The following is a 26917-nucleotide window of genomic DNA, read 5'->3' as shown; positions in this document are numbered from 1 at the left end:
CAAGTATCCAAAGCATGAAAATGGTAACTTCATCAAAGAAACAGAAGTAACAGAAAATAAATTGCCTTCATACCTTTCAATCTTTCTTCCATCTTCAAGATGCACAGCCTTGTCGAGAACAGCCTCTAGACCCTGATTAACAAATACAGATATTGTAACACAAGAATCCTTGCACTAACAATTACAGCCATACTGAGTAACCAGGGAACCAACCAAAAAATAATATAGAGAAAGCACAAATTCGTTTCTAAAGGGCATATGGAAATGCAAACCTTGATATCAGCGCCTCCTGCCAGACTCTGCAGCTCCTCAACTGACGCAACAGACACATCTTTGTCCCCATTAATAGATAGTTCATCCCCAAGAGTGGTTACTTTATCATCTTCGTCATTCTGCGGAGTCTCTCCATCTTTTGACTTCGACAAAACCAAGGTTGTGGTTTCAGAATGTGAAGCCGTACCAGATGACAAAGCCTCAACCGAACTACCCTGTGAACTACTTATATTCTACAAGAAAATAAATGTGAATAAAATAAGATCTGTCTGTTGGCAAGTCAGTCCACCAAAACCAACAACCCTATCACGAAACAGCAGTTTGCTTGGCAATAAAAAAACATTAGAAAAAAAATACCAAAATGGAGGACATCGGTACCACACCTGCTCAGACTCCATTCGCCTGAATATGATGCTGATCATCTGAGTCAGCATAGCTTTTGATGTTGCCTGATTAATTGGGCTCTAGCTAAACATCCAAATTATAAATGTCAGAATTTTGTGTTCCAATTATAAATTAAACTTATACATGGGGAAAGAAACAAGTACCTGTTAAGAGCTATGTTATAGCAAATTCTGCTAACTCCCAACAAAGATTCACCATGCACTGCATGTAAGAAAGCGAAAGCTCAGTTCCTCATACAATACTTCAAATTACGAGAAAAAAACCACAAGAAGGATGCTGATTCAATCACTTGACCACTGAAAATATTCACTCATAGTTTCGATGGTCCAAAATTATTGAAAGGATGGAGGATTGTTATATATTAAACACATATGTCCACATCATAAAACTGCTCAAAATTAGTGGTATTTAACCGCATTTCTTCAATTTAAATTGATGTTGTCTCAATTCCAGCAATAATCAACAATAAAAAATTCACCAAACCTACAGCGATAGCTTACCCTATCCAATTTAAATAACCCAATTATCAAAGCTAACCCTAACCAAACATCTGCCTTAGTTTTGACCTAGCCGAACCTACCTGTTCGTAGCAGCTTCTGAAATTTAACTTATAGTTGATCTCCTATCAATCTAGAACCACATCCAAGTCTAAATCCAATAGAAAGTAAAAAAACCAAGTCTAAGTCTAATTACAAAAAAGACAATAACGAAAAGAAAACTATAATACAACATTATCCACTAATCCCACGGTATACAGTACCACACAACATACTTTTAACACTCCCCCTCAAATTGAAGTATACATGGATATCAAATGCCAGACCTTGGAACAACAAGAATAGATATTAACAGCTGAACCTAATATATACCACTACCAGTTATAGAAGTCAATTAGCACAAAGAGAATTTCGTTCTGGCAGCAAAACCAACACAAGCACACCATCATCAGTAGCAAAAAAAGTTCTACCCAGTGAGCATGACTCCCACAGTTACCACAGTCTGGGGAAGACCAGATGTAGAAGAATGCCAAAGTTAGATAATGAAGATACTAATGGGAAAACCAAGTGGAAAGAATACAAATTGCAATCCAATATCAGTAGGTGAGCCTTGGAATTGGTTAAGTTCTAGTGTTATAACCATTAGGTTATGGTTTTGAAACATGGAAACAGCCTCTCCAAGAAGTGCAGGTAACGCTGCATACATTTGCCCCTCCCAGGCCCTACAATAGCAAGAGCCTCATACACTGGGACTGTCTTTTTAAATCCAAAATATGATAACAACAACAGCAACATAACCCCATCTCAAGGGAAGGCAAGTAGTAATCTTCACAAAGAAAATAAAAGATGCAGCATAGTAATGTGATCTGCCAGGATCACCCCCGGAAAGGCCGAAAGAAGACCTAAGGGCTAGGGCTACCGCAGATCTGCCCAATTTGGTTTATTAGAAATTTAGAATCAGATAGTCATTCGGACTCCAGTCCTAATTTTATTTGTAATTTGAATTAGTCCTTGTTAACCTATGACAGAGTCCCAGTCTAGTTAGGAGTCCTATTTGGAGAAGGATCCCCTTATTTGTTTTCCATGATTTACTATTGAGATTACCCCTATCCTTATTTTTTTTCGATTCAATCCATTATTAGCTAGACAACCAGCCCTAGAATAAATAGGATTATAGGAGTTCTACTTAAAACAGAATTCCTCCTAGTTGCAAGTCTATTTGAAGTGGAACTCTTTGTTTTATTGAGTCCTAGTAGATATACCTTAATTCAGGCTATAAATATGAGACCTAAGCCTGTAATAAAATCAGTTTTTGTAGATGAATGAAATTTGCAAAGAGATTACAGCCAAGGAGGTAGTGATGTGGTTGCTCAGGGTTTCAAAGTTGCAGGAAACCCAGTGGCAGCTTTGTGGTGATTGTTCCTTTTAAGTGTTTTTCAATTCCTAGCAGTAAACAACAAGTAATGGAACATCCCACCCCATTCCCCCACCTCCTACGTTATCTCAAGCCTCTCTAAACCCCCCCACCCCCTTTTCTGTCTTGCAGCACCTCTTCTTCTATTCCAGACCCTTAAAACCCTATGACTCCTAATTCCCTCCTCCAAACCCCATCCCCTTTGGGAACCAACCTCACCCCACTCCTTTGCAATTTGGCCCTCTTCCTATTGGGTGTTCATCAATAGGGCTGTGACCAATTGGTAAAAATACAGCACAATCGCCATGCACCTTTGATAGATAACAGCACAAGGTTGCTGGGAACCACACGTAATAGCATGAGGTTGCAGCCTTGCAGGGAACCACATAACACAGCATAAAGTTACTGGGAACCACAAATAAGAATATTGCCACTGAAAACCAGAAGCAAACATCCTCACCAGATTAAAATGTTATTGAGATAAAGAAAAAAAAAACAATAATCTTCCAATATGTAGAAGCCACTATGTGAAAATGACAGGTACATAATAAACTCCAATCTTTCCCTAGTTAGCATTCACGTGGACAAATAAAGCACTAAGAACAAAAAAGAATACTCTATCATCATATGGCAGCAATGCCAAAGATCAGAAGCATTTAAATGCTATGGCAACAATAAAATAGAGGGCTAGGGCCAAGATCTCTAATCGGAAACAACTCAGATTTGGAACATTAAAGTAGGTCAATTTTGAAAATATGGGGCTTTAGGGTTTACTGATGAAATTCAGGACTAGAAGTTGGATCAAATTCTAGTAAAGGGGAAGGTTATGCTCCCCAAAAATCATCTAAAACTGATAGTTAAAGTGTGAGATCTGGAAACTGGGTCTTCCGAGAAAAAACTAGCAGGAGCAAACCTTAGGTTTCCAGAGATGGCCAGGGGTGTAACTTTGATTGAGTGAAGGGGTTGCTGTGAGGGATAAAAACCATTCAAATATGGAAGGATACAGATAGGTGGAATGCCTGTAGCTGAATGATAAGTGGTTTCTATTGTTTGGGCTTCTCTGTGAACTTATACCAAAAACAAAAAAGAGGCATCTCTGTGAAATGCAGAAAATAAGAAAACTAAGGATGGAGAATTACGAAGATGAGAGTGACTTCCAGTGGGGACCAAATGGAAGGGTTTAGGAAGTGGATATGTGGTAAAGTTCGGGGTCAAACTAACGATAAACTTGACTGGAATTCAGGTTTTTCAAGTTAGGATTAGGGTTTGCTCAATGGGCCTATGTAGGCTTCAAACAAAATAAATAGAAGGGGAAAAGAGAGAGAATGAGGAGACTAGATCTCCTCACCAGAGGTGCTGATTCCCCAATGCAGCCGCTTGCTTGGCAGATCAGCAGCAAAAGCTTTCCCCTAGGAATTAAGGTTCCAAATTACCAATCAATAGTCATGGATTTTGAACCACCAGAGAACCCACAGCTTGAGTTTGAAATCAAGAAAAAGACTCTCACCAAGAAAGGAAGGCAGCAGCCAAAAGAAAAAGCTCATAAGCTGATTTGGGATTCAATTAATCAAGTTTGTTCTATTCCTCCAACTACAAGGTATTAGTAAGGGCTATCATCCTTAGAAAATAAAGTTCTATTCACAATTGGAATGGACCAATCATAACTTAAAGGAGGAAGATGATACTCCAACACATCGAGGCCTTAATGATCCTATTACTTGTTAATTAAGTTAATACACCTATTTTAACTACCTTAAATTGAATCAACGAATCAAACAACTGAACCTATTGGACCAGCCTGAACCATGGACTTCAAGCTAAACAACTAGAACCTGGAAAATAAAATAAACATGTATAGAAACTACTTGACCATTATTGGTACTATTACTTGAGCAGCTATATGGAGTAGCAGATATAGGCCTTCAGATCTGCATGACTTAAACCCCAAACAAAAAACAGTGATAGCAAAGTTATCCCAGATGGGCCAGGTTAAGACAAACACATCAAGACCTTCAATAATAGCAGCAGCAGAAGTAGTGGCTTAAAATTCAAAATTCCTTACCAAACATAATATAAACAATGTGCAGCATACACTTACAAGCAACATTAAGACTTACTCCATGCAAATACCAATCTTCAAACAACTGCAATCCCAAATGGCTGCAATCCAGACGGTCCAAGTACTGCTCAATTTCAGTCATAACGGACCAAATTTTTGCTGAAATTTCAGTCCTGGGGTAAAACAAGACAAAAATACCTGTGCAAAATATTTATACCATATCTCGGTGCAGCTCGATCAAAGCCGTCTCAAGACTCTCAACCGGATTGAACCTTTTCGGTCCACTTTGCTCATTAAAATGCCATGTTTTGAAAAGCCTGCAAATCTGGCCTCAACTCGCCTCTGCAGGTTTCACCCATTTTGCCAATATTTTGTGTTCTTGCTTCTCGATTCTCATTTCTCCAACCCCCCAACCCCGACCCTCACCAGAAAATCCAAATCCTCGGGAAGGAAGTCAGTGCTGAGATTTTATCTACAGACCCTCCACACACACACACACACACACACACACCCCTCCCCCAAGAAAAAAGGGAAGTAGACTTGCTCCAAGTGGACTCTATTCTCACAATCCAAACCCTAGGAGCAGCAGCTTCTTGATTTCAAACCAAAATCAAGAACTCTAATCCTAAGTTCCAGATTTACACAAAGTCAGTCGTTAGTTTTAATTCAACCTTTAGGCATAGCCTTCCAACATTATACCCTAGGCTTGATCCAATTTTCATTGCTTTCCAGCTAGAGAAAGTCTGTTTATTCATTACCCCCATCAAACTCCCTAAAATCCTATCTGCCCAGGAAGCCAAGTTTTGCCCATCCAGATTTGTTTCAACCTCGAAACAACCCAAGAGTTGCCCCATTTCATAACACCTCTTCAGCCAAATGGATCCCCAAACTCAAAAGGAGATACCCCTTATCAACCATACCAAAAGAAAGACACATTCATATCCAAACACCCACAACCAAAACCTACCATTCCCACCCAATTCAAGCTCACTCCCTCATAGATCTTGGTCACTGGCCCTCAAACCCATTCAGGCGACATCATCCCCTCTCTCAGACAAGATTATATGGCTCCCCAAGTGAGATTTTTAGCTCTTCCAATGTAGGGAAATTGTCAGAAACCATGCTCCCCTTGTAACCAGGTCCTCTATTGCCTGGTTCACATGTCAAATCCCCCACCATAGCTTTAACATTTGGAAAATGCTTATCCAATTCAATCATTCGCCTCTCCCCCCCCCCCCCCTCTCCTTTTTCCTTTGTCCTTTGCTGGAATGGTACTAAGCATGTCAACCAGCTCTTTTCCTCCCTCCCCCTCTTTATCTGGGAGAAAACCTATAGACTCCCTCTGGCATCAGAGTAGAAGACCTCGGTCACCAGCAAAAAATGTGATACCACCAGCAAGCTTATGTTTGAACTTACAACTGGATGAGGCCAAATCTCCGAAGCTGCACATCCCATTCTCACTTTTTGGACATGATTTGGAAAGCCACCTTCTTCAATATCAGCTCCAATCTCCATATGCTTCCTCATAGATCTCTCTCTAACATCTCAAGGAACAGGTTTATTGCCATATCTTGAAGAGTTTGTCTTCTTCAATCTCTTGGTTCTTCTTCGTAGGGCTTGAACCTTGTTTAGCTCCCAATCCCAACCCTTTCTTTTCCCTCTCTGCTTTAGGTAATTATTATTAGGTAATGATTATTTAGAAAAAGGGTGAATCCAATCGGCGGCAGGGGATGCGGCTCGGGGGCGGTGTGTGGATGAGGAGGGTGGGAATTGAAGCCTACAACTGTCGTCCACCGTCCATTACGCAAAGGCCTTCCCCATAGGTAATGAGTTTTCATTAGAAAAAAACAACAGCCTACAATACTGATTAATTAGTTGGGGGCACACCTCGGAATTTGGTTGATGATACAGCAGTGAGAAGCACCTTCAATACTTGTAAAATGGTACTGCATATCACACATGCATTTTACACATAATTAAAAGCATGAAGAAACGACATATATGATACAAATGAATGACATATAAAAATAAAAATACCTGTCAGACGATGAATTATCAACACAACCACAAACCATATTGAGAATGTCCGCAGATACAGAAGCATTTTTACCACCATCTAGACCAGGATCACCTTCTAGATGATCATATGCAATGAGTTTCTGCATTTTGTCAAAATATTACTTTAGCCAGGGATGATAGAAAGGAATCATGCATGCATTTCTTACAATACAGACAAACAAGGAAGTGAATATGAAAAATGACATAAAGGGGAAAATGCATGTCATCTAGCTCACGCTCAATGCAAGGATCTTATAGACAATGAATTTCCATACACAAGGTATTATTATTTTAGCCAGGATCATGCAGAATATAAGAGAAGTTTCATGAATAAATTCCATGAAGCAGGAGAATTACAAAGATCTATAAATATAAAATATAAAATATAATTCAGAAGACTTGTTTGTCTTCCTTAGTGTTCATAATTAATGACCTCAGTCAAATGGATGAACAACTTGATAAAGCACACTGGAAACTGGTTTGTCCAATCTTACCCAAGCCTAGCTGAGTCCTTCAAAACTCAGCTTTCTGAGAAGCAGAGTCAATTCAAGATAGCCAAATCCAAGTCCAACTTCGATTTTTTTTATTAGCACAAGGAGACATGAGGTGAGCAAAGTTGGCTAGAGAGTACCAAAGAAATGGGAAAAATGTGAAGTAAAGATTGAATATCTCTTTCTCTCCCACTCAGCCATGGCAAAGCTTCAAACTAAAAATTCACATACATACCGATGTCATGTTTATTTTATACAAGTAATCTGGGATACATGAACATTCCAGATAAAATAATCACTCAGCATTGTTTTTAATATGCATGGGCTGAAAGCAGCTCTAAGTTCAAGATGGTGATCCATCATTTGAATTAGGAATCAACCTTTCAATAGTGTTTCTTCTATCTCTCTTTAGAATTTACCAATGCTGAATAAGAATTAGAAACTAGGGATTTTGGAAGTTGATTCGACAGATTAAAAAGCAGCTGACACGACAAATACACAGGTCACTTGGAGAATATTTGAGACTTGCATCTAAAAAGAACTTAAAATAGCTCATATGTGACGCCTACAACAGAAAATGGACACAAGAGACTACTGATAAGATTGATGGACAAAAGAAGGGTATGGTCAACCAACAGTGTGGTCACCCAACAGACATAACAATTGAGGAAAACTATACCAGTGAAGAATCTGGAATCAAAAACTGGCTATAACAGTAAAAGAAGACAATGACAGAAGAAAGATATGCACATATCTCAACTACTGCAGGGCATGGAACAAAATTCGACCGAAATGGTCGAAATTTCGGTCAAAATGCCTGCATATTTTCAAATTGAAACGAAATACAAGGACAGGCACGAAAAGTGTAATTTTTTTCTGTTAATTATGTAATTTTACTGTATTTAATATATATTTAAATAATTAAAAAATATTTAAATATTAAAAAAAATAACTAATTTTTGTTTTAAATTTAAAAATAGGAGAGTATTAGTGTAAGCATGTATGGGATTTTTGAAGCATGTTGTGGAGCTTTTAAGATAGTTTGTGTGTACTTTATATATTTTTTAATTATAAATAATTAAAAAATACTTATATAGTTATATATATATTTTATATTTAAAAATAGGAGGTTATTATTAGAAGCATGTAGTCATTTTTAGAGCATACTGTGGAGCTTTTCAAGATACTTAGTGTATATTTCTTTTATCATACACTCTCTTTCAAAGATGTCAGACATAGCTTGGCAACACAGGAGGCCACTGACAGCTGATAGAAGGAAGAGCGAGCGAGTGTAATTACTGCAAGAAACAAATAGGAGAAGGTAGGGCCACTAGACTAAAGGTGCATCTAGCTGGTGGAAACAGGGATGTAGTAGAGTGCCAAAAGGTGTCTGTAGAGGTCAAGAAGGCAATGGCCTCATATATTAGTGGGGGAAAGCAAAAGAGGAAAGAGAGGAGAACACAAAGGGAGGAGTTCGAGGATGCATGCTTAGATGACCTTCCAGATCCCGAGGATTATGGTCTAGATGAGCCAAGAGAGTATGGATGTGACCTTGAACCAGAGGCCGAACAGATCAGGAGGGCGATGATGATGAGTAGGGAGCAACAGAGGGTTGATGACATGAGGAGGCAACAAAGGTCTCTGGGTTGGGGGTCCTCTAGAGAACCAATAGGTATGGGAGGCACAGGCAGCTCCCAAGTCCCTATGAGGAAAAGTCAGAGTGTGAAGTAGGAGGTTCCTATCCCACGGGCCCCTACAAGGGGTCGATTTTCGTCAGCACATCCTACAGATCCAGATCTAGAGATTCTTCGCAATAATCCGGCCTATTTGCGAGGCCTGAGCATAAGTAGAGAAAGTTTAAGCACTTATGGGGGAGTGTGAAGGAAAAACTTGGGATGGCTTTCTCTAAATGGGCTTATTACCATAGTATTCCAGCAATCCAGCACATACAGCCTAAAGGCCCTACTATAGAGATATGATTGAGGAGATAGGCAAGGCTGAGAGTGGTGTACAGGAACCCACTCCATATGAGATATATAATGTCTATTTGCCTAAGCATAAAGAGGACTTAAATGATTATATTAAGTGATTAAAGCCCATGTGGGCTCATTATGGAGTGACTGTGTGATTGATGGCTAGATTGGTCCCACTAGACAGTCCATCATCAATTTCATGTTGAATAGTGATGGGAGGACAGTGTTCCTCGAGTCAGTAGATGCATCCAATGATTAGAAGGATGCAAAATATATTTATAAATTATTAAAGCAAGTGATGAAGGAGGTTGGAGTGGAAAATGTGGTCCAAATTGTGACTGATAATGGCTCCAACTACAAAAAAAAGATGGGTTGAAGATGCAGGAGAACTCTAGGTATCTAAACATATAGTATTAATTTTCATAATTTTTAAATACACATATTTACATTACATGTACATTATAGGTCTTTGTATTGATGCCTTGATGGATGGACAGATATAAGTTCTTTTGGACTCCATGTGCTGCTCACTCCATTGACTTATTGCTGAAGGACATCGGAAAGGTCAAGCATGTGAAGAAGACCGTGGAGCAAGCCCGACAAGTTAGCACCTTCATCTATAACCACACATATGCATTAAAGATGATGAGGGACAAGTGTCAGGGTGAGTTAGTGAGGCTAGGCATAACCAGATTTGCTACTAATTGGATAGCACTGCAGAGCTTTGAGAGTAGGAAAACAGCCTTAGGAGCATGTTTGCATCAGAGCAGTGGTTTAGCTAGGAGGGTTCTTCATCCATTGGAGGAAGGAGAGCACAGTTGAACATACTCGATGAGACTTTTTGGCATAATGTGAGGATAGTGGTGAAGATGTTTGAGCATGTGGTGCATGTGTTGAGGATGGTAGATCAGTAGAAAAAATCTACTCTACCACACATATTTGCTACAGTAGAGAGGATGAAGCAGCAAGTTGATCAGGTCCACCCACACAGCAACAAGAAAGTCCTCAAAATCATCCAACTTAGATGGCAGTCTATGTTGCAACATCCACTGCAAAGGCTGGTGAGCTGTTAAGTCTAGTATTCAATTTAATTTCTATTATGTTATCACACTATTAAGCATTAACTATTCCCTTTTATGACATACTTATTTCTTACACATCATAGTATTTAAATCCCAAGTATTATTACAAGGACAATCTTAGGATGTGTCAAAATTTGATGCATGCCGTCCAAACTGTAGTAAAGAAGTTGGAACCGGGTCCATTTAAACAAGCAATCATCCTTATGGAGGTGAGATAGTGATTTGAATCATTTGATATTCACAATTCATAGTTTTATACTAAGTCATTAACATAGTAACTAGTTATTGTTTTTTCTTCTTATATATTAGATAAAGGCATTTAGGGATGCCACTAGGAGCTTCGGTCGTTCTGTGGCCGTATCGGAACGGGAATTCGCCCCTGGGGATAAGTTCATTCATTTATTTTATTATATATTTAATTATTATATTTTATCTTTAATTTAGTTATTTAAGCATTAAAATGACTTGGAGCCTATGTTTGTTGCAGCTGAGTGGCGGTTGCAATTTGGACGTGACTCACCCCACTTGAGTGTGATTGCAAGCAAAGTGTTCTCCCAGACATATTCTGCCACTGGTTGTGAGCAAAACTAGAGCACATTCAGCCTCATTCACTCGAAGAGGCACAAGTGATTGGGTGTGAAGCGTCTAGAGGACCTTGTCTACATACACAATAATATGAGACTGAGGGAGGATCATATTAGACAGGGGATGGACAGAGAGAGTAACAATATCAAGTTGGCCGACATATTTGAGATGGATGATGATGATAACCCAGTAGTTGACTAGATCAGGGATAGTGGAGAGCCATTGCTGGATGAGGAGGGAGGTCGTCCCAGAGACAGATTGCCAGAGGAGATAGGGGTTGATGTGGAGGATTTCATGGCCCAAGAGGGGAGTGCACATGCAGCGCCCGCCCGTCCCTTTGTGCCACACCCTAGTGCATCCACCCAGAGTGAGGATTTGATTGTTTGGTCCGACACTAAGGATGATGTGACTCAGGCCTCAGGCGATGACGACGATGGTGATGATGACAATGAAATGATGATGATGGAGGGGATGAGGAGGGTGTTGGACCTTGTGATCAGAATTCAGCTGATCCTAAGGACAGACCACCACCACCAGCAGTACGTGAGAGTCAGAGGGGAGGACAACCATCGAGATTCACAGGCAAGAGTCAATTCACCCACGCGACTCAAGATTTAGACCATACTGGAGCTACATCTCAAGGCCAAAATGTTTCCTCTACATATTCGAGGAAGGGGAAGGGGAGACAGCACGGCTATAGCATAGTGGACACGACATCATATGGGTCCCACCGTCCAGCTGATGCCGAGAGCTTGGTGGGATCTATGAGATCAATGAGCATTGATGATTCTAGAGACTCCACCTCCAGAGGATTCGAATGGCATAGGCCTGCAGAGTCCTCATATGATACTGTTGTGGAGAGTATTGGTTCTACTGGATCGACTTATGAAGCTTATAGTTATGGACCATATGGTATCCCTACTGGCTATCAGATTCAGGGTCAGCCACTAGTGGAGCCTTATGGTTATGGAGCATGTTTTTTAAATTAAAAGTAACTGCAAGCGCAAGGTATCGTGTAGCTAACGGGTCGATCTCAAGGAGATATGCCACTTTAGAATTAACTTCTTAATGATAATGCGAGAGTTTAATGATTCAAATTTGTTAATTACTTAATTAAACTAAACGAACGGTCCTAATCCATACATCTAATGCAATCGAATTGAAACGAAAATTAAAACAAACATAATCAACGCATAATTAATAAAGGCAGAAAAAAATGCGAATAATAAATAAATAAAAATAAAAGGGAAGTGATCCGAGTATTAGCTCTGAATCTAGGGAAGGGGAGTATAATTATAATGACTTTGACCGTGGACCCTTTGTCGTAGCTTACAGTCCACCGATCGGGGGAACGGATATTAGAGAAAAAGAAATTACAGAAAAGAAATAATTAAAAGCAATAAAAGGAAAGGGAAACCTTAACCAAAGAGAGGCACGACTGTAGCCATCTCTGATCAAGGACCCAGGGGAAGGGAGAACAATAAATAAATGCTGAAAGTAAATCCTAAATTACGAATATGGAGGGGTAGATAGAAGCGAGAATAGAGGGAGGCGAGAAGATTATTGATGAAGGTTACTTACTTGCGAATTGAACAAACGATTCAAATCTCAACCAACCCTAACAACCAGATCTAGATGTAGAATGATCTAGATCTGCAATTGATAGACCCAGAGAAAAATGAATCTTAAAACTTGAAACTTGAACTTGAATTGCATTACATAGACAAATTAAACCTAAACATTCAATCTAGAAATTTAAATCTCATAAATGCAAGCAAAGAAAACTAAAGAAAGCCTCAATAAACTGAAGAGAGAAGAAAGAGTGCTTCTACTAAGCTCTAAAACATGTTCTCCCTTGATGGAGTATGATCTCCTTTTATAGAGTTTACATGGGATATCAATCTTGAAAGAATTTGAATCAAACTCAGGGCTCCTATCTGACTCAACCAATTAGGGTTTTGACGTACTAATCGAACTGACTTAGAGAGATCAAATGCATAATTCCACCGTTGGATTTGAGGATCAAGAAGTTGTGAAGCTCTCCTCCAAAAATCAGCTCGATCGGACACCGGATGACCGTTCAATGAAGGGTTTGATTGAAATTGAACAGAGACATTCAAAAACGAGATTTTTCCTTCTTCCTTATCTGAATATAATTCTTTTTCCTCTTTTGCTTTCTTTAATCAAATCACAAATAGGAAATAAGATATTGAGGTATGCAAGGACTCTTTTCTCCATTTGGACTCTGTCAATAATATCTCTGTAGATTTGATTGATAATTTATAATCTCAGCCGTAGATCAAATTTTCCTTCTTTAACTCTTAAATATTTCGGAGTTGGCCCATGATCACATCTCTAGCCCATCATTCTCCATATCAAGCCCATTTTTGCATTTGAGAATTTGAATGGACCTCTTGACGTGTAAAATTGCATGATTCATACCCAAAACTCCAAATATTTGCTTAAATATTGAAAAGTCCTCAAATATGCAAAAACATAGCAAATATTGAAAAGTCCTCAAATATGCAAAAACAACATAAAACCCAAGGTAGCTCCACCCTAAGTGTGTAAAATACATGCTTTATGCCCTAAGATTTCACACATAAATGTGCTCATCAGAGCAGCCTATGGAACTTCTGGTGTCCCTCCCACTGTCACCCATCGAAGTCAGTCACTGAGACCTTATTGTCAGTATGGACCTTATCCTTCTGCTAATAGCCAGGGTGCTCCTTCGTTTGTAGAGCAGATCTTTCCACTATTCCACAGCCATCAAGCCCACCACCAGCCTTTCCATATGCAATTGAGTCAGTTCCTTATTTGGAGATTCACAACTTTCCACCGTCAGGAAATCTTAAGCATGTGGATGAGGCAACATACAGAGCTACAGTTGCTGACTACGTCAACAACTATAGGGGGCAAACATCATGGGACTTGTATTGTCATTTGTATAGGGTGCAGACGGAAGAGGGAGACATTGAATAGAGTAGACTTGTAATTAGTAACATTCTCGCTTCTTCTCATATGTAGTATATACTTGGAAAGTTGGATGTTACATTTTCAATGGTTTTTTGGTAAACTAGAAGTTCTACACTGTTTATTATGCTTGAAATAGGTAGTATGCAAGAATCCAAATCATTTTGAGTCCATATGAGGCCCGAAACTGAAGTTACAACTGTCCAAAAAAAAGTGTCCAGTTTCGGTCAAAACATAGGAATTTCGGCCTTTTGCAAGGTTGAAATTCCCATATCGACCGAAATTGTTCCTTGCTGCAGGGAATGCATCTCACTTGTCTCCTCTTCAACCTAGAACCCCACCAGGCTACACTTTCATGTCACACCCTAAAGGCTGCAAATCCAAGCTTCCCTTTTGAAGAGTCAGAAAAATGGGGTGATTTCAGTCACCCTCCTTTATTTAAAAATTAAAATAAGTGAAGTACATCGACCATATAGGAAACTCATTTAACTGAAAAAGATCCTATTACAATTTAACAACTCCAGAAAACCAGTAATCTAAAGAGGGGGGGATAACTCAGTAGCAATACTAGGTTATGATAAAAGTAACTACCTAAAGAATTTAAAAACTCGCTTCTAAAAATGCAAAGTAGAATATTCCAGCGGCAATGATGAATATTCCCATAGCATTTATCCACCCAAATAGGGTCCCCACATGCTGAAAAATAAATCAGGTTGATACCCTGCCAGTTCTTAAGTCCATAATAGAACCCTGGGCTGATTGGACTGCTGGTTCAATTACTGGCTGGACCAGCCTACCTTCTCTTTTTACACCTTCAATCTACATCAGGTTCAATCCCCTTTTTTAATATAATTTCTAAATTTTGATCAGAAAACCTCAAATGTTAGGTTTTCTCAAATTTTTTATGTTTTCTATAAGTTATTAATGAGACAGCAAGAAGAGTACATACATGAAGACAGTCCAAAGCAGGCTCCACAAGCTTCAAATTCTTGGTCTCAAATGCAAGTCGCAGTGGCTGTAAAACAAGCTCTGCATCAGCAGCTTCTAATGTATGTCCAGCACTGGATAAGGCCATTACAATATTTCCACCAGTGCTGATGTGATCTTCCCCCTCAGTAACAACTTGAACATCTTGGCCTTTCACAGCTTCAGCACCATCAGCGTTGATTGAACTAGCAAAAATGGAAACAAATCAAAACAACTTAATTGACATGAGAATCGTAAACAGAAAGAGAAGTGAATATGAAAAGTTTTACTACAAATTCATTAGCCTTCCCATAAGAGACGGTATGGGCATATTGAACAATGGGAAAAAGCTGAAGCTTCAACAGTAAGCAGCATTAGCATAGTTAGAATATGATCAAGTTTTTAGTTAAACAAGACTCAGTGCTACCGATCACCACATTTACTGAACCGGGATCAAAACATGGTGCAGGTAAGGCACCAAATTGGCCAACTTCTCTTTGAAATTAAATTAAGATTGATAGATGTGAGTGTTGGGCCTTTGTTCAGCAAATTTATGCAGTCATGGGCCCATTCATAGGCCCATAAGTTTAATGTTTAGGTCAACTACCGAAATAGGTTTTATTTTTTTTCCCGATCAAATTGTTTTTATTTTAATTTGATTGGTCTAATTATGTAAATTCTGTCCAACTTAATTTCTAAGGGCAGAACAGTATTTTATGTTTATGGTAGTTTAAGTAATGTCTGAGTAAATCTAGGATATGATAAAGAATCCTGTTAAGTTTAGTCATAACAGTCCTATTTGAATTTGGATTAGTATGTTGAATACAACTAGGAAGGAAAGTTTCTCCGTCCTAATTTCACTAGAACTTCTTCTGTAAGGTATAAAAAAAGACTTGGCATGGCACATGTAACAGAGGATAGATTGAAGAATATAATTAATAAAGAGTGTGATCGAGTAAGCAACCAAGTTTTCTATTTGAAGGATTCTCCTCTGGCAGTGGTTGTAGCCTGCCTCCACTTCTTTCCATCTCCATCACCCCCCCCCCATTACAAGGCTCATGTTATAGGTAAGTAAAAAGTCAGCACTTAGTTCCATTCCCGTTCTCATATCATCTTTCTTTCTTATTTTATTCAATTTACAGACTTTTCTTGAGACCAAAAATTCAAGATCAGATCTTCGTCAATCTAACCATTAGATCTGTCCCAAACTTTAGGAACCACATTCCCCCCCAAACCTAGTGACCTTCCATCCCAATTTCAGCCCTACCAGACCTATCAAACCCTAATCTAAGCCCTATTCCTTTACTGCCCAGAATTCCCAAAGCCCATTCTAGACCCTAGTTCCTTTGCTGCCTTAAATTCCCAAACCCCATTCTAAACCCTAATTCCTTGATACCCTAGATTCCCAAACCCTTTTTTTCTGTAAGCCCTAGGTTCCCAAGCCCTAAATTTAAAATGGTGAAACCCTAATTTGAACCTCAGGGTTGGTTTTGATAAGATCCTGGAAGAACTGGCCCTCATTCACTTGAGGCTGCATCAAGACATGTATGTAAAATACACGGTACAAGAAATTCAAGTTGGTCTGCAGTTCAGACCTTCATGGCAGTCTGCTAAGAGCTTTAACATTGCGGGAACATGGATGGTTTCATCTATGACTCAGACCTCTTGCTAAACAGGTTTTATTCATAATGGCAAGCCCACATCCAGAATTCACTCGGATTACATATTTATTTCAGGTATTTACTTCAGCTAACTATAGCAAAGATTATGTGAGGAGCTTTGAGACTGTTTTCTCAGTTAGTAGAAAAATCAGAATATGGTTTCATAAGTGCCATTAGAAATTTATTGAAACATAATGCCCTCAGTTGTAATAATGTTTTAGGAACTTTATTTCTTTCTGAAAATTAGGCAGATTCCCAGGGTTACAGTTGGTGTTTTAGAGTTTCTTTCAACTGAGATTTGTGCTGAACCTTACTGTCCGTTCCATTACAGTATCAGAACAAGCAAATTGTTCCTGTTTTACAGCCTGTCTTCGATAATGAATAATTCATAAAAAGCAGATTGCAGGGTCCCTAACTGAGGCCCTTATTACTTCAACAGGCCAGGTCACAAAAATGAGCAAAAGGTGAGACGGATTACTCAACTGATGGAAACTTTCTTGATGACGTTGCTCCCAAGACACCATTTCAAATCAAACTCCCAGTCAAAAGGAGACAAGAACCTCCTCGACTAACCTCTAACCGACATCAGTTTCAAGAAAGTGCTGACAGCAGGTCATTTCCTAAACTATTAAGTGGAGACTGGAGTAATAGTGTTGGTGAACCGAAAGGGAAGACTGATGAAAAGAAAGTAACAATTGTTGAAAATAAGGAGAGGCGGGCTTTAAAAAGAAAAGATGATCGGACGAAAGCAGATCCATGAACGCACAGGGAGGGATGAGAACATTATTATGCCACCCCACCACCCCAGTCATGAGCTTTGGGTTTTGTACATGCAAAAGATTAAAGACCAGTATATGACTGAAGGAGTAATGGGTAAGATAAGTCGGAAAAGAGAGAGATTCAACAGTTAAAAGCAGACGTGGATGCGGAATTATTTTACTACGCTTATGTGAATATAAGCTATAGATCATGGGAGATCTTTCACCTTGAATAGCACTTTCCCATTTTTGGAGAGGCAAGGTTAGTTTTTGTTGTATAGATTTCTTCTGGATACCCCTTTACTCTGGGGCTCTCATATTCATTTTCCTTTATTTGTTTAATATATTTTTGTTTCTTTCTTTGTTCTTACGAACAAGTTGAATAGACCTAATCATCCTTTTATTCATTGATGCAGTAAGGACTGTCCAATTGTGCAAATCAAGCATAGGAAGACTTCAATGGGAGGGCTCTATAAACTTTGGGCTTCTTACTTTTGGGTTTATTAGTGTAATAGGCTTCTTTTATAAGACTAAATTTGGGGTCATAAGTCATAACTCTATACAGGGAATCTAGTAAATAGACATGAATGTGTTGACCTTCCCACCTTTTGAAGAAAAAAAGAGGAACATATGCGCCTTATGTTAATCATGTTAGTTTAGCATAGAAAGTCCTTTCAAGTAAAGAGTTTTGAGGTAGAAGAAAACACCCCATAATTTTTAAGAGTTCTGCTTTAAGCTTATTATTTTACTGAGCATGTGAGATTGATTAAAAGTCAACACATTCATGTCTATTTACAAGATTCCCAGTATAGAATTTTGACCCCAAATATAGTCTTATAAAGAAGCCTATTGCACTAATAAACCTCAAACACCAAACCTAAATTGCTGAAACTTTTCAGCAATATTCTACCATTCGTGAAACCTAAACGTTCATCGATAGCTTCTCCTAACACCTGCCTAGCCTAATAACACGTCAAACCCTAACCCCAAACCTAAAACTGACCGGAAACCCTATGTTATCCCTTCTGAACCTCACTGCTCGTTGAAGATCCTGTTAAGTTGATGTCCTATCAATCTAGGACTACATCAGTTTATAACCTCATTTATATACAATTTAGCTATAGTATATTTACTGTTAAGTCTGAACAAGTATCTTAACCTCCCATCACCCATGACTTATTATCTTTAAACTTGTTGATACTATCTTTAAATGCTAATCTTACAACCAACAATCCCAAATAGAGGAAGTGCATTGAATAACTGATTAACAGATGAATACAATAGCACACCAAAGAAGTCTTCTGGAAACCAGTACAGTGAAACAGCGAAAAGAAAGGAATCAGCTTTCTTCCCTTTTTTCTCCTTCACTCCCCCCCCCCCCGCCTTTCTTTCTCTAAATGCAACAGATTATTACTGCTAGATTTCTTAAGAACTTTTAAATAAAATTGATGAGCAGAAAATAAAGAGTTAACAAATATTAAGTTATTGAAGATCAAAAAGCTTTAGATGCAGACCTCCCATCTCCAACCACAGATTGTGCTTGATTTGTCTCACTTGGTGTAGAATGCTGATTGATCTCCTTTGAATTATCTGCAATGAAAAGAATGCAGAATCACAGATGACTAAATTAGTTAGTGAAAAGAAAACTATGGAAAATAAAATTCAACATCCTATGAACCTCTGGTACATACCAATGTAAAACAAACAAGTAACAACAAAGATGATTTGGGAAATGGATAGCTGCTAAATATCCAATGACATTTTTTAGCACCCCATTTCTTCTCCGGTTTGTTTCAAAATACTGAAAAACTGGAGGTGCAACAAATGCCAAAATACACATCAAAAATTTTAACACACACAGAGTACAGAACTTCTCTCTAAAATTAAAAAGGAGGAATCAGGGGGTTTATTCACAAAGAACTATTCAGAAAATTTTTGCTCATCCAATTCATTTTTTCACCATGAATACAAGGCCAATTTAGCAGGAGAAAGCACCAACAGGCCACCTGAATCTGGCCCAAGCACAAAACAATAATTTAAGTTATAAACAACTATTCAGCACGCACTAGGCCATTACTTAATTATCATATAGGTCCACAATTAAGCCTATACTATATTTATAACTCAGGCCCATTGTAGATCCTCAGTTTCCCTGGTTTGTAGGCATAGAGTTCATCTATTAGGACCATCTTTCAACTTTAGTTTTACCCCAATTGATTAATTTGATAGAGAGGATATCATTCTCATCACATTCTGCCCAATTTTCCCAGCATTAAAACCATAGTACAAAATGACCCAGCATCACCCAAACAATCTAGCACTGCAAATAACCTGATGATGTGAACCAAAATTCTGCCCCCTGACAAAAACTCAGAGCTGGGCCCCAAGGCCAACTCCAAGCGTACCTAGGGCTGGCTGAACCCTCTTGGAGGGGTATTTTGGTCAACCCAGCCCCGAATATCTGCTGACTCTAATTTTCAGAATTTTATTTTTATTCTTCAGAAGAGTCAGAGTCCAGTTTAAGTCAAAGATGAGTTCTTGAGTCCCTGGAAATCTTCCTTAAGATAAGACCCTTATCAGTCTTTATTTACAAGAAGAGTTCCTTTAGTATTTAAGTCTTAGGGGAAATCTATTTTCAAGGAGATTCCATCAGAACTCTTATTATTTATTAGGACGGTTGAGATTAATTGTAAAGGGATTCTATCTATGCAACTAGGATTAGAGTCTCTAGTCGGCTATAAAAAGCTTATTCTTCCTTTTTAATTCTCAAGTTTGATTATTTGAACAACGTTATTGAGTTGAGGCCCATGGTTCCTGTTTGAGCGGGCCACAGAGGATTTAAGTAAGCTTCTTCTTCAAAGATCAGCAACATACTCTGTCTAGCACTCTTCTTACCAGAAATTCTAGCAAGTTCCCAAGAAGTTTCCAAAGAAGTAAAGCAACCCTAGCCATGGTGGGAGATCTCGCGAGATATCTCGCTATTTTGAGATAGCTAGACAAGAGGAGAGACAAGATTTAAGAGATGGGAGATCTCACCACATCTCGCCGACATCTCGCCTCTCTCTCGCTACAACCATCAAAACTTGCCAGAAACTTGATTTTTTGCCGGAATTTGTGGGGGATTCAACTTCCAAACATCTTTAAGACATCTACAACATTAGATTATCATCATTCAAGCCTATTTCAACTAGATCTTCAATAAATGTAAGATTTTTCCCCAAATTTGAATTTTTTTCAAATACAATGTTCTACAATGGGTGTGTGTGAGTCTAGTGTCAATATATGTTGATCCACAAGCTTTGATCTACACTTTCATGAAACCAATTTAATGTGACATTTAAACCGATATGTAACATACTACAATGATGAGTTGACTTGGGAGTCACATGTGGCCACCGTTCAGAATCAGTTGATGCAGAATGCTGAGTGATACTCTTGATGTCTTGTAGTCTTGTAATCTTATTACTCACATACTCTTGTGATTGTGAACTTATGGATTATGATTTATGACTTACTAGAAGTCTAAAACTTTTTATGGCTGTAAAATTTTGAAGACATTTAAGTTCTTTGATAGTTTGATGTGTAATGTATATGATACTTTATAGTTGATAACATGAATTACTTGATATCTCTACATTACATGTTGTCTAACATTGCATTTCACAGCATTTCGGTTTTACACATAGGGTCGACTTAGAAGACATACTTAGGGTTATTTTCTCACAAATCTAAGGCCACCAATGTGTTCAAAAGGCCGTAAATATGCTAAATACCAAATTTCAGCTCAACAGGGGCCCTAAAACCCACCGAGATGGGCCATCAAGATTACGCCAAAATTTTTGTAGATCTCGACCGAGATCTCGCTATTTTGGAGTGGCGAGATCTCCCACCATGACCCGAACCCCTTCCTTGTGGCAAGCCAGAGACAGAAAACCAGAAAAAGGAAAGAAACAAAGAAACAAAAAGGAAGAAAAGAAAATAAGAGGAAAAGCAAGGAGTTTTTCGCTTTCTTAAGATCCAACCCATATCCATTACATCATCATCCAACTTGGGATTGTTAAAAGCCTAAAATTTCCCCAACAATCCCTTCATTTTTGTTACTCAAATCTCACGACCCAAACCATCCCTACACCCAACCATAGGTTTCCTTGGAAGATTTGATACATTCATATTTCTTTGTTAGATTTGATACATTTATATTTCTTTGTTAAGCTCAAACTTGTTCCCCTTCCATCCCATCTACTTTTGTTAAACCCATAACCTCCACATTTAGATCCCCATTATTTAACAATATTATCCTTCCCACCTAGGTCTAATAATTAATTTGCAGATTCCAAAGAAATTTATCCTGAGCAAAACCTTAATTTTAAGGAATCCTCAAAGAAACCTTAACCCTAAAATTGGGTTTCCTTCACCTGAACCATGCCATTGTCGTACTTAAACAACTTACCACCACGTTTCTAGCAAAAAACAACAACCAATGGAGCTCATTTTTTAGAAGTCCTAGACCTCATCAAGGGTGAAGAGGCAATGACTTCACAAGAATCTAAGACCCATGAAAGATCATTGTCAGCCACCAGCACAGCCACAACCCTCTTTTGAGGGTCAAGTATGTGATTTATGACTTTATGTTAAAGCATATTGTACTCCTAACAGTCATCTTAAGGACAACCATCATAAAATCATGTTAGCTTTAAAGGAGTACAACTGCATACATGAGCCTCAGGTGCAAACATATTACAATGGGTTTATTAACAACAAAAAACTCAGGTAAGGAGCTGGACCACAGTCACGCAGAGGTGGGGTAGTATCCTACTGCATGGTTCACAGGTGGCAAACCAAGACATAATTGCAAGACATGGTATTGCCTCCAAAAAACCCTCCCAACTAAAGATTAATCAATTACAATAAATGCCGCAGTCAGTCCTAAGTCCTAACCATTTTCTCTTTTCTTGGGTCTGGAATAGAAAGTAGAGATCAATTATTTTTTGAATGCTCCTTCTCGAATTCAACATTGAGAATGATACTCTAAATGTAGGCAATATTGAGAAAGACTGGTCGCAAGATCTTGAGCAGTTAAGGGTGATAATAAAGTTCGCTTTCTGCTCTATGATTTTTCACATATGAAGGGAAAGAACAACAGGATTTATGAGAGATCCAACAGAACAATTTTACAGATTCTTTATGTAATCAAGTTTGAAGTGGTAACCAAATGCACAGCTTAGACATTTGAGTGAACCAGAATGAGAATACCCAGAATCTGGTTGAGGCTTGGGGGTCAATGTTGGACGGAGGGTTCCTACGTCGAAAATCTGCTTCTGGAGCTGTCCTCCAAGAGAGATGGTGACCCAGAAGCAGGTTTTCCAAATGAGTCTGCTTCTGTGCTTCATGTGTTAATATACTGAGCAATGAGGATGGGGGAGAACATCTGTTTTTCCAGGAAAGGAGAAGTTAGCTCAGAGCTCTATACAGGAATGAAGCAATCTGGAGGGGTATTCACTTGTGTACGAGATTTGGTTCACGTTTCAACAAGAACCTCTGAAAATTCTGAACAAGAAGGTCATGGGTCCTTAGACAGTTCTGGCACTAAAAAGCAGGATTCCGAACTCCCCTAAAAGGCTTGACTGATCTGAAAGTAACTCATGTTAGGGGGAGGTGATAAAGCTACCAATTATGTGGCAGGTGCTAAATTTTGGATGATGACTTAATTCTGGAACACTCTGAATTGTCAGATAAGTTGGCTAACATAGTCTGGGAGGATAAGAGGGACTCTTCTATTAAAACGTGTTCCAGTTGTAGTATTAGGCATTTGTTTGGCAAGGGTTTTGTCATCGTTTGTTTGGCTCTAGTCCCTTTTGGTTAAGCCTGTTTAGCTGAAAGGGTCTTTAAAAACCCTCTCATTTCTTCCCCCCCCCCAAAAAAAAAAAAAAAGCCTTAGGCAATCTAGAGTTGCTGGTGTTGCTCAAATTACCAATTTGTATGGTTTAACTCCATAACACAAAATCAGAATTATGGATTTCTCTGTTGATTACTGGACGTGATTCTGCAGATATCAAACCTAATAGATCAGGTATAGTAATACAACAACACCGAAAACATTTAGACCAGTTTTAGGAACTAGATACGATGGATTAACCCAGCCACAATAAAGTCACTGCATCATCCAGAGTCCCACGACAGTGTGCATACCCTGAAGTTGAGTAGAGATAGGCAGTACCAGGACTTGACTCAGGCGATGGCAAGCTTGTTTTGGGCAGGAATTCTTTATGGACACATCGGCTGTTGATGGAAAGCATAAAAGAGGGGTATAAAATTGGCTTCAAGGTGTGAATTTTTCAGGCAGCTAAGGAAGCCATGGATCATTTATTTCTGAATTGTCCAGTTGTAAGCTCAATTTGAAAGGACACAGTGGCAAGTTTTAAAGTTAGATGGCTGGAACATCAGAAAATTGATGAGCTCTGTCAGTGATGGAGAAATAAAGCTTCGACAATGTCCTTGAGGGAGAGTGTGGCTAAAGGTTTTGTGCTGATTACTTAGTTCAGCATCTGAGGCTTATTCTCAAAGAGTGGATCAAGATTACAATCAAAGGAAATGAATCCACTCTGCAACTCAATCCTCTACCCCACCCCCAGCTTACAAACCATTTTGATGGAATCTAAATGTACAATTCAAAACTTATAGTTTTTCTAAAAGCAGATGGGTCAATTTAGCATATCCATGGATAATACGAACAGAAATCCACACTTAAATTTACTTGATATAATTACTTCTGGCCGTTACCAGGATTTTTTACGTGTTGGTCCTTGTGATAACTTTATACTTCAGATTTCCTATTTGACTTTGAATATGTTCCTTTTCCTTATGTGACTATATTCTAGCAACTATTTCCAGTCAAGAGAACTACTTCATTTCTTTATGAGACAAACAAACCAAAAAATAATAATAATAATAAATTCCGTAAAAAACAATGTCCTAAAACAGCTAAAAGTAATCCATGGCATCCTATCAATGCAAGTTTCGAGTCACAGTGACAATCAAAGCAATTTGTTTAACACATTCATGATATTCAAGTCCAAATCTAATAACTCACTAGGAGCAAAAGAACAGTTAAACCCATTATGACTATTTAGAACAGGCAGTTACTTAAAAGCAACAGTAACTAACCCAAATAGGTCTGGATTGATTTCTGAAGTGCGGTATATTTCTTTCCTGAACACTCCTTAAGCATCGACTCAAAGGAGCGATTGACAAAACCGCCCGCAGCACCTGCCATTGGGAAGCCTTTATGCCAACGCGTTGTGCTTTACAATCCAACTCAAACCCTAAAGCCAGATAAAGAAAATACAAACTGTATTAATTAGCTTCAAAATGTTGCAAGTCAATCAACAGATCAGACATGACTAGAATGAATCAAATATGTTATTCATTAGAAAAAGAGTGATCCATCATGAAGCGGTAAAATGGTACAAATGAAATTCTAAAAGAAAAGAAACGCAATCGATACTGATTTCGAATCATCTTGAAGCAATCAAGAATAGCATTGGTAGATAATGAAATTTTCGAATGTGAGATCGATTGACCTGAACAGAGTTCAATTTCAATATAAACCAGTCTCGCCAATTATGGCTTTACGCAGGAGGTGTAAATTGTGATAGAAACACATGCGAAACAGCGAGGAGGGAAGGGATGTGCATGGGAATAAGGAAGACAGATTAGCAGGAAGAAAACAAAGAAAATGTTAACCTATCACGCAGGAACGGCAGCCAAATCACAGATCGGAGGCCAGGTGAGCTTCGACGACGATTACTTTCAGGCTTGCCCGTGAAACCAGGAAGAAGTGCTGCTTAGATCTCAGGTGGTCGAAGAAAAAAGAGAGGCAATTGTCGCCATTAAGGAGCCAACGGATCTGGGAATCGGTTTGGGTTTATGTCAAAACCCGCATTTGAGAGACCGAAATGAAACAGGTGAATTTGTGACGATTGTAGTAAAAACCAAAACACACCCGGGAAGGTTATCGGGATCAAATATCATGAATTGGATCCTCTTGAATCCTACATGAACCGAATCGAATCGAACCGAACCGAACCAAAACTATATCATCTGAAAGGAAGGTAAATCCAAATATGATAGCGAAGATTGGTTCGCTACAGAGAACCCTCTGCAACTCAAATCTTGGTTCGGTTTTGCTCAAATAGAAAGTCGCAGGTAGGATTTAAGGTCGTCGGCCATCAGGAAACTGAGTCTCTGGCAGGATCAGCAGAACGATCGAGATCTACAGAGGACAATTGAATTCGCGTTTAGGCTTTTCCAATTCTTGGTTCGGTTTTTATGATTCTTGGTTCGTGGTTCAATGATCGGTTTAAAAGCACTTAGTTGTCATTTTATTCATGTGCGCCGTCTAACGATTATGATCAAATCATTACAGATGATGCGCATCCAACGACTGGACGTATGGAATCACTAGACGGTTTGGGCAACCTTTCTAAAACCCCAAACCAACCCACATAGATGGGCTAAGCCCATTGCTAGAGAAACGATAAATTCGGTCTCAATATGACGTTTTTACCCCTGTGTTTTAGAAACGATAATTTATTAGTTTTTATATTGAGCTTAAGGTTGGACCGGTTCGAACCGTGAATAAGAACAATTGTCACATGTCTGTCTCAAGGTTCACCATCCCAGATCAAATCGGTCGATTTTTCTCAAATTTATTCACCATCCCAGATATAGTTGTTTTCTCATTGAAAGAATCCCATTATAAATTAACTGCAAATAGGATTACATAATATTATGATAGAGTTATATGGAACCCACAAAAGTGGTAAAATATAATTTTATTATAATATTTTATGATGAAATGTATATATAATTACTGCAGAAATGATATTATGATGAAATAATATCACAAACCTTTCAAGGAATGTCTCCTCCAATCTTACCATCACAGAAGTTAAGCTTAAGTCTTTAGCAATCAATCCTTTTGAGAGCAGAACTTGAATAACTGAACACCGAGGAATAATTGTCTTGTCCAAGCTATAAGTAAGAACAGTTGGACATTTGGCTACTACGGAAGGTTCCAAACCCATTGTATTAACAAAGATGTCCATAGCTCCTACGATCTTCTTCTCAGACAATTTCATAAGTATAGGTTGTTTTCTAAATGCTGAAAGAATCTCATCTTCTGTCCAACCCCATTTCCCGAGAATATCCAATTTAACTTTCCAGGTGGATTTGCTCAATCCAGCTATCACACAGGCTGCCGAGAGAAACGATGCTTCCAAAGGATCAAAACCCATTTCCTTGACTTCCTTGATGATCTCATTAAACCGTTCAGGTCTGCGAAGCAACGCTGAAGGATGCCATAAAATTATCGGAATCAAGGCCTCAGGCACACCGTGATGTCACAAAGCTGCAATGTTGGGTATCGTGTAATTCTTGATACCCCATAAAGAATTTGATACGAACCAAAGCACCGGTCCTCTGGTGCAGAGCAGCCTTCAGCAGAACAAGCAGAGCAGGTTACGGCTACTTAAAGACCACCCCAGGACCACTTCTAGATGAGCCAATTTCGGTTACTCCAAGACAGGGACAGGGAGGACCACCCCAGGACCACTTCCAGATGAGCCAATTTCGGTTACTCCAGGACAGGGACAGGGAGTGATACGTTTCAATACCAGAGCACGCCAGAGGCCAGCTCGCCTAACCGATTTCGCTCTGTTGGT

At 38.8% G+C, this 26917-nt stretch overlaps 1 protein-coding gene across 1 annotated transcript in view; it reads right to left on the bottom strand.

Moving 5' to 3' along the window:
* Positions 1–25151, bottom strand: part of LOC149005681 (brefeldin A-inhibited guanine nucleotide-exchange protein 5-like) — a 38005-nt gene extending 12854 nt beyond the window's left edge. Inside the window, 10 exon segments of the mRNA XM_089168452.1 lie at positions 74–132; positions 273–506; positions 657–741; positions 822–879; positions 6536–6594; positions 6686–6807; positions 14760–14982; positions 18710–18785; positions 24360–24517; positions 24939–25151. Coding sequence (XP_089024578.1) covers positions 74–132; positions 273–506; positions 657–741; positions 822–879; positions 6536–6594; positions 6686–6807; positions 14760–14982; positions 18710–18785; positions 24360–24468 — 1025 coding nt within the window. The 5' untranslated portion in view covers positions 24469–24517; positions 24939–25151.
* Positions 25152–26917: the final 1766 nt, after the last annotated feature.

Source organism: Hakea prostrata, chromosome 9, assembly GCF_041222555.1.
Source record: "Hakea prostrata isolate BN-2017 chromosome 9, UWA_Hpros_2, whole genome shotgun sequence".
Taxonomy (NCBI): Eukaryota; Viridiplantae; Streptophyta; class Magnoliopsida; order Proteales; family Proteaceae; genus Hakea; species Hakea prostrata.
Note: the sequence above shows the minus strand (reverse complement) of the source record. Positions and strands in the feature narration are given on the sequence as shown.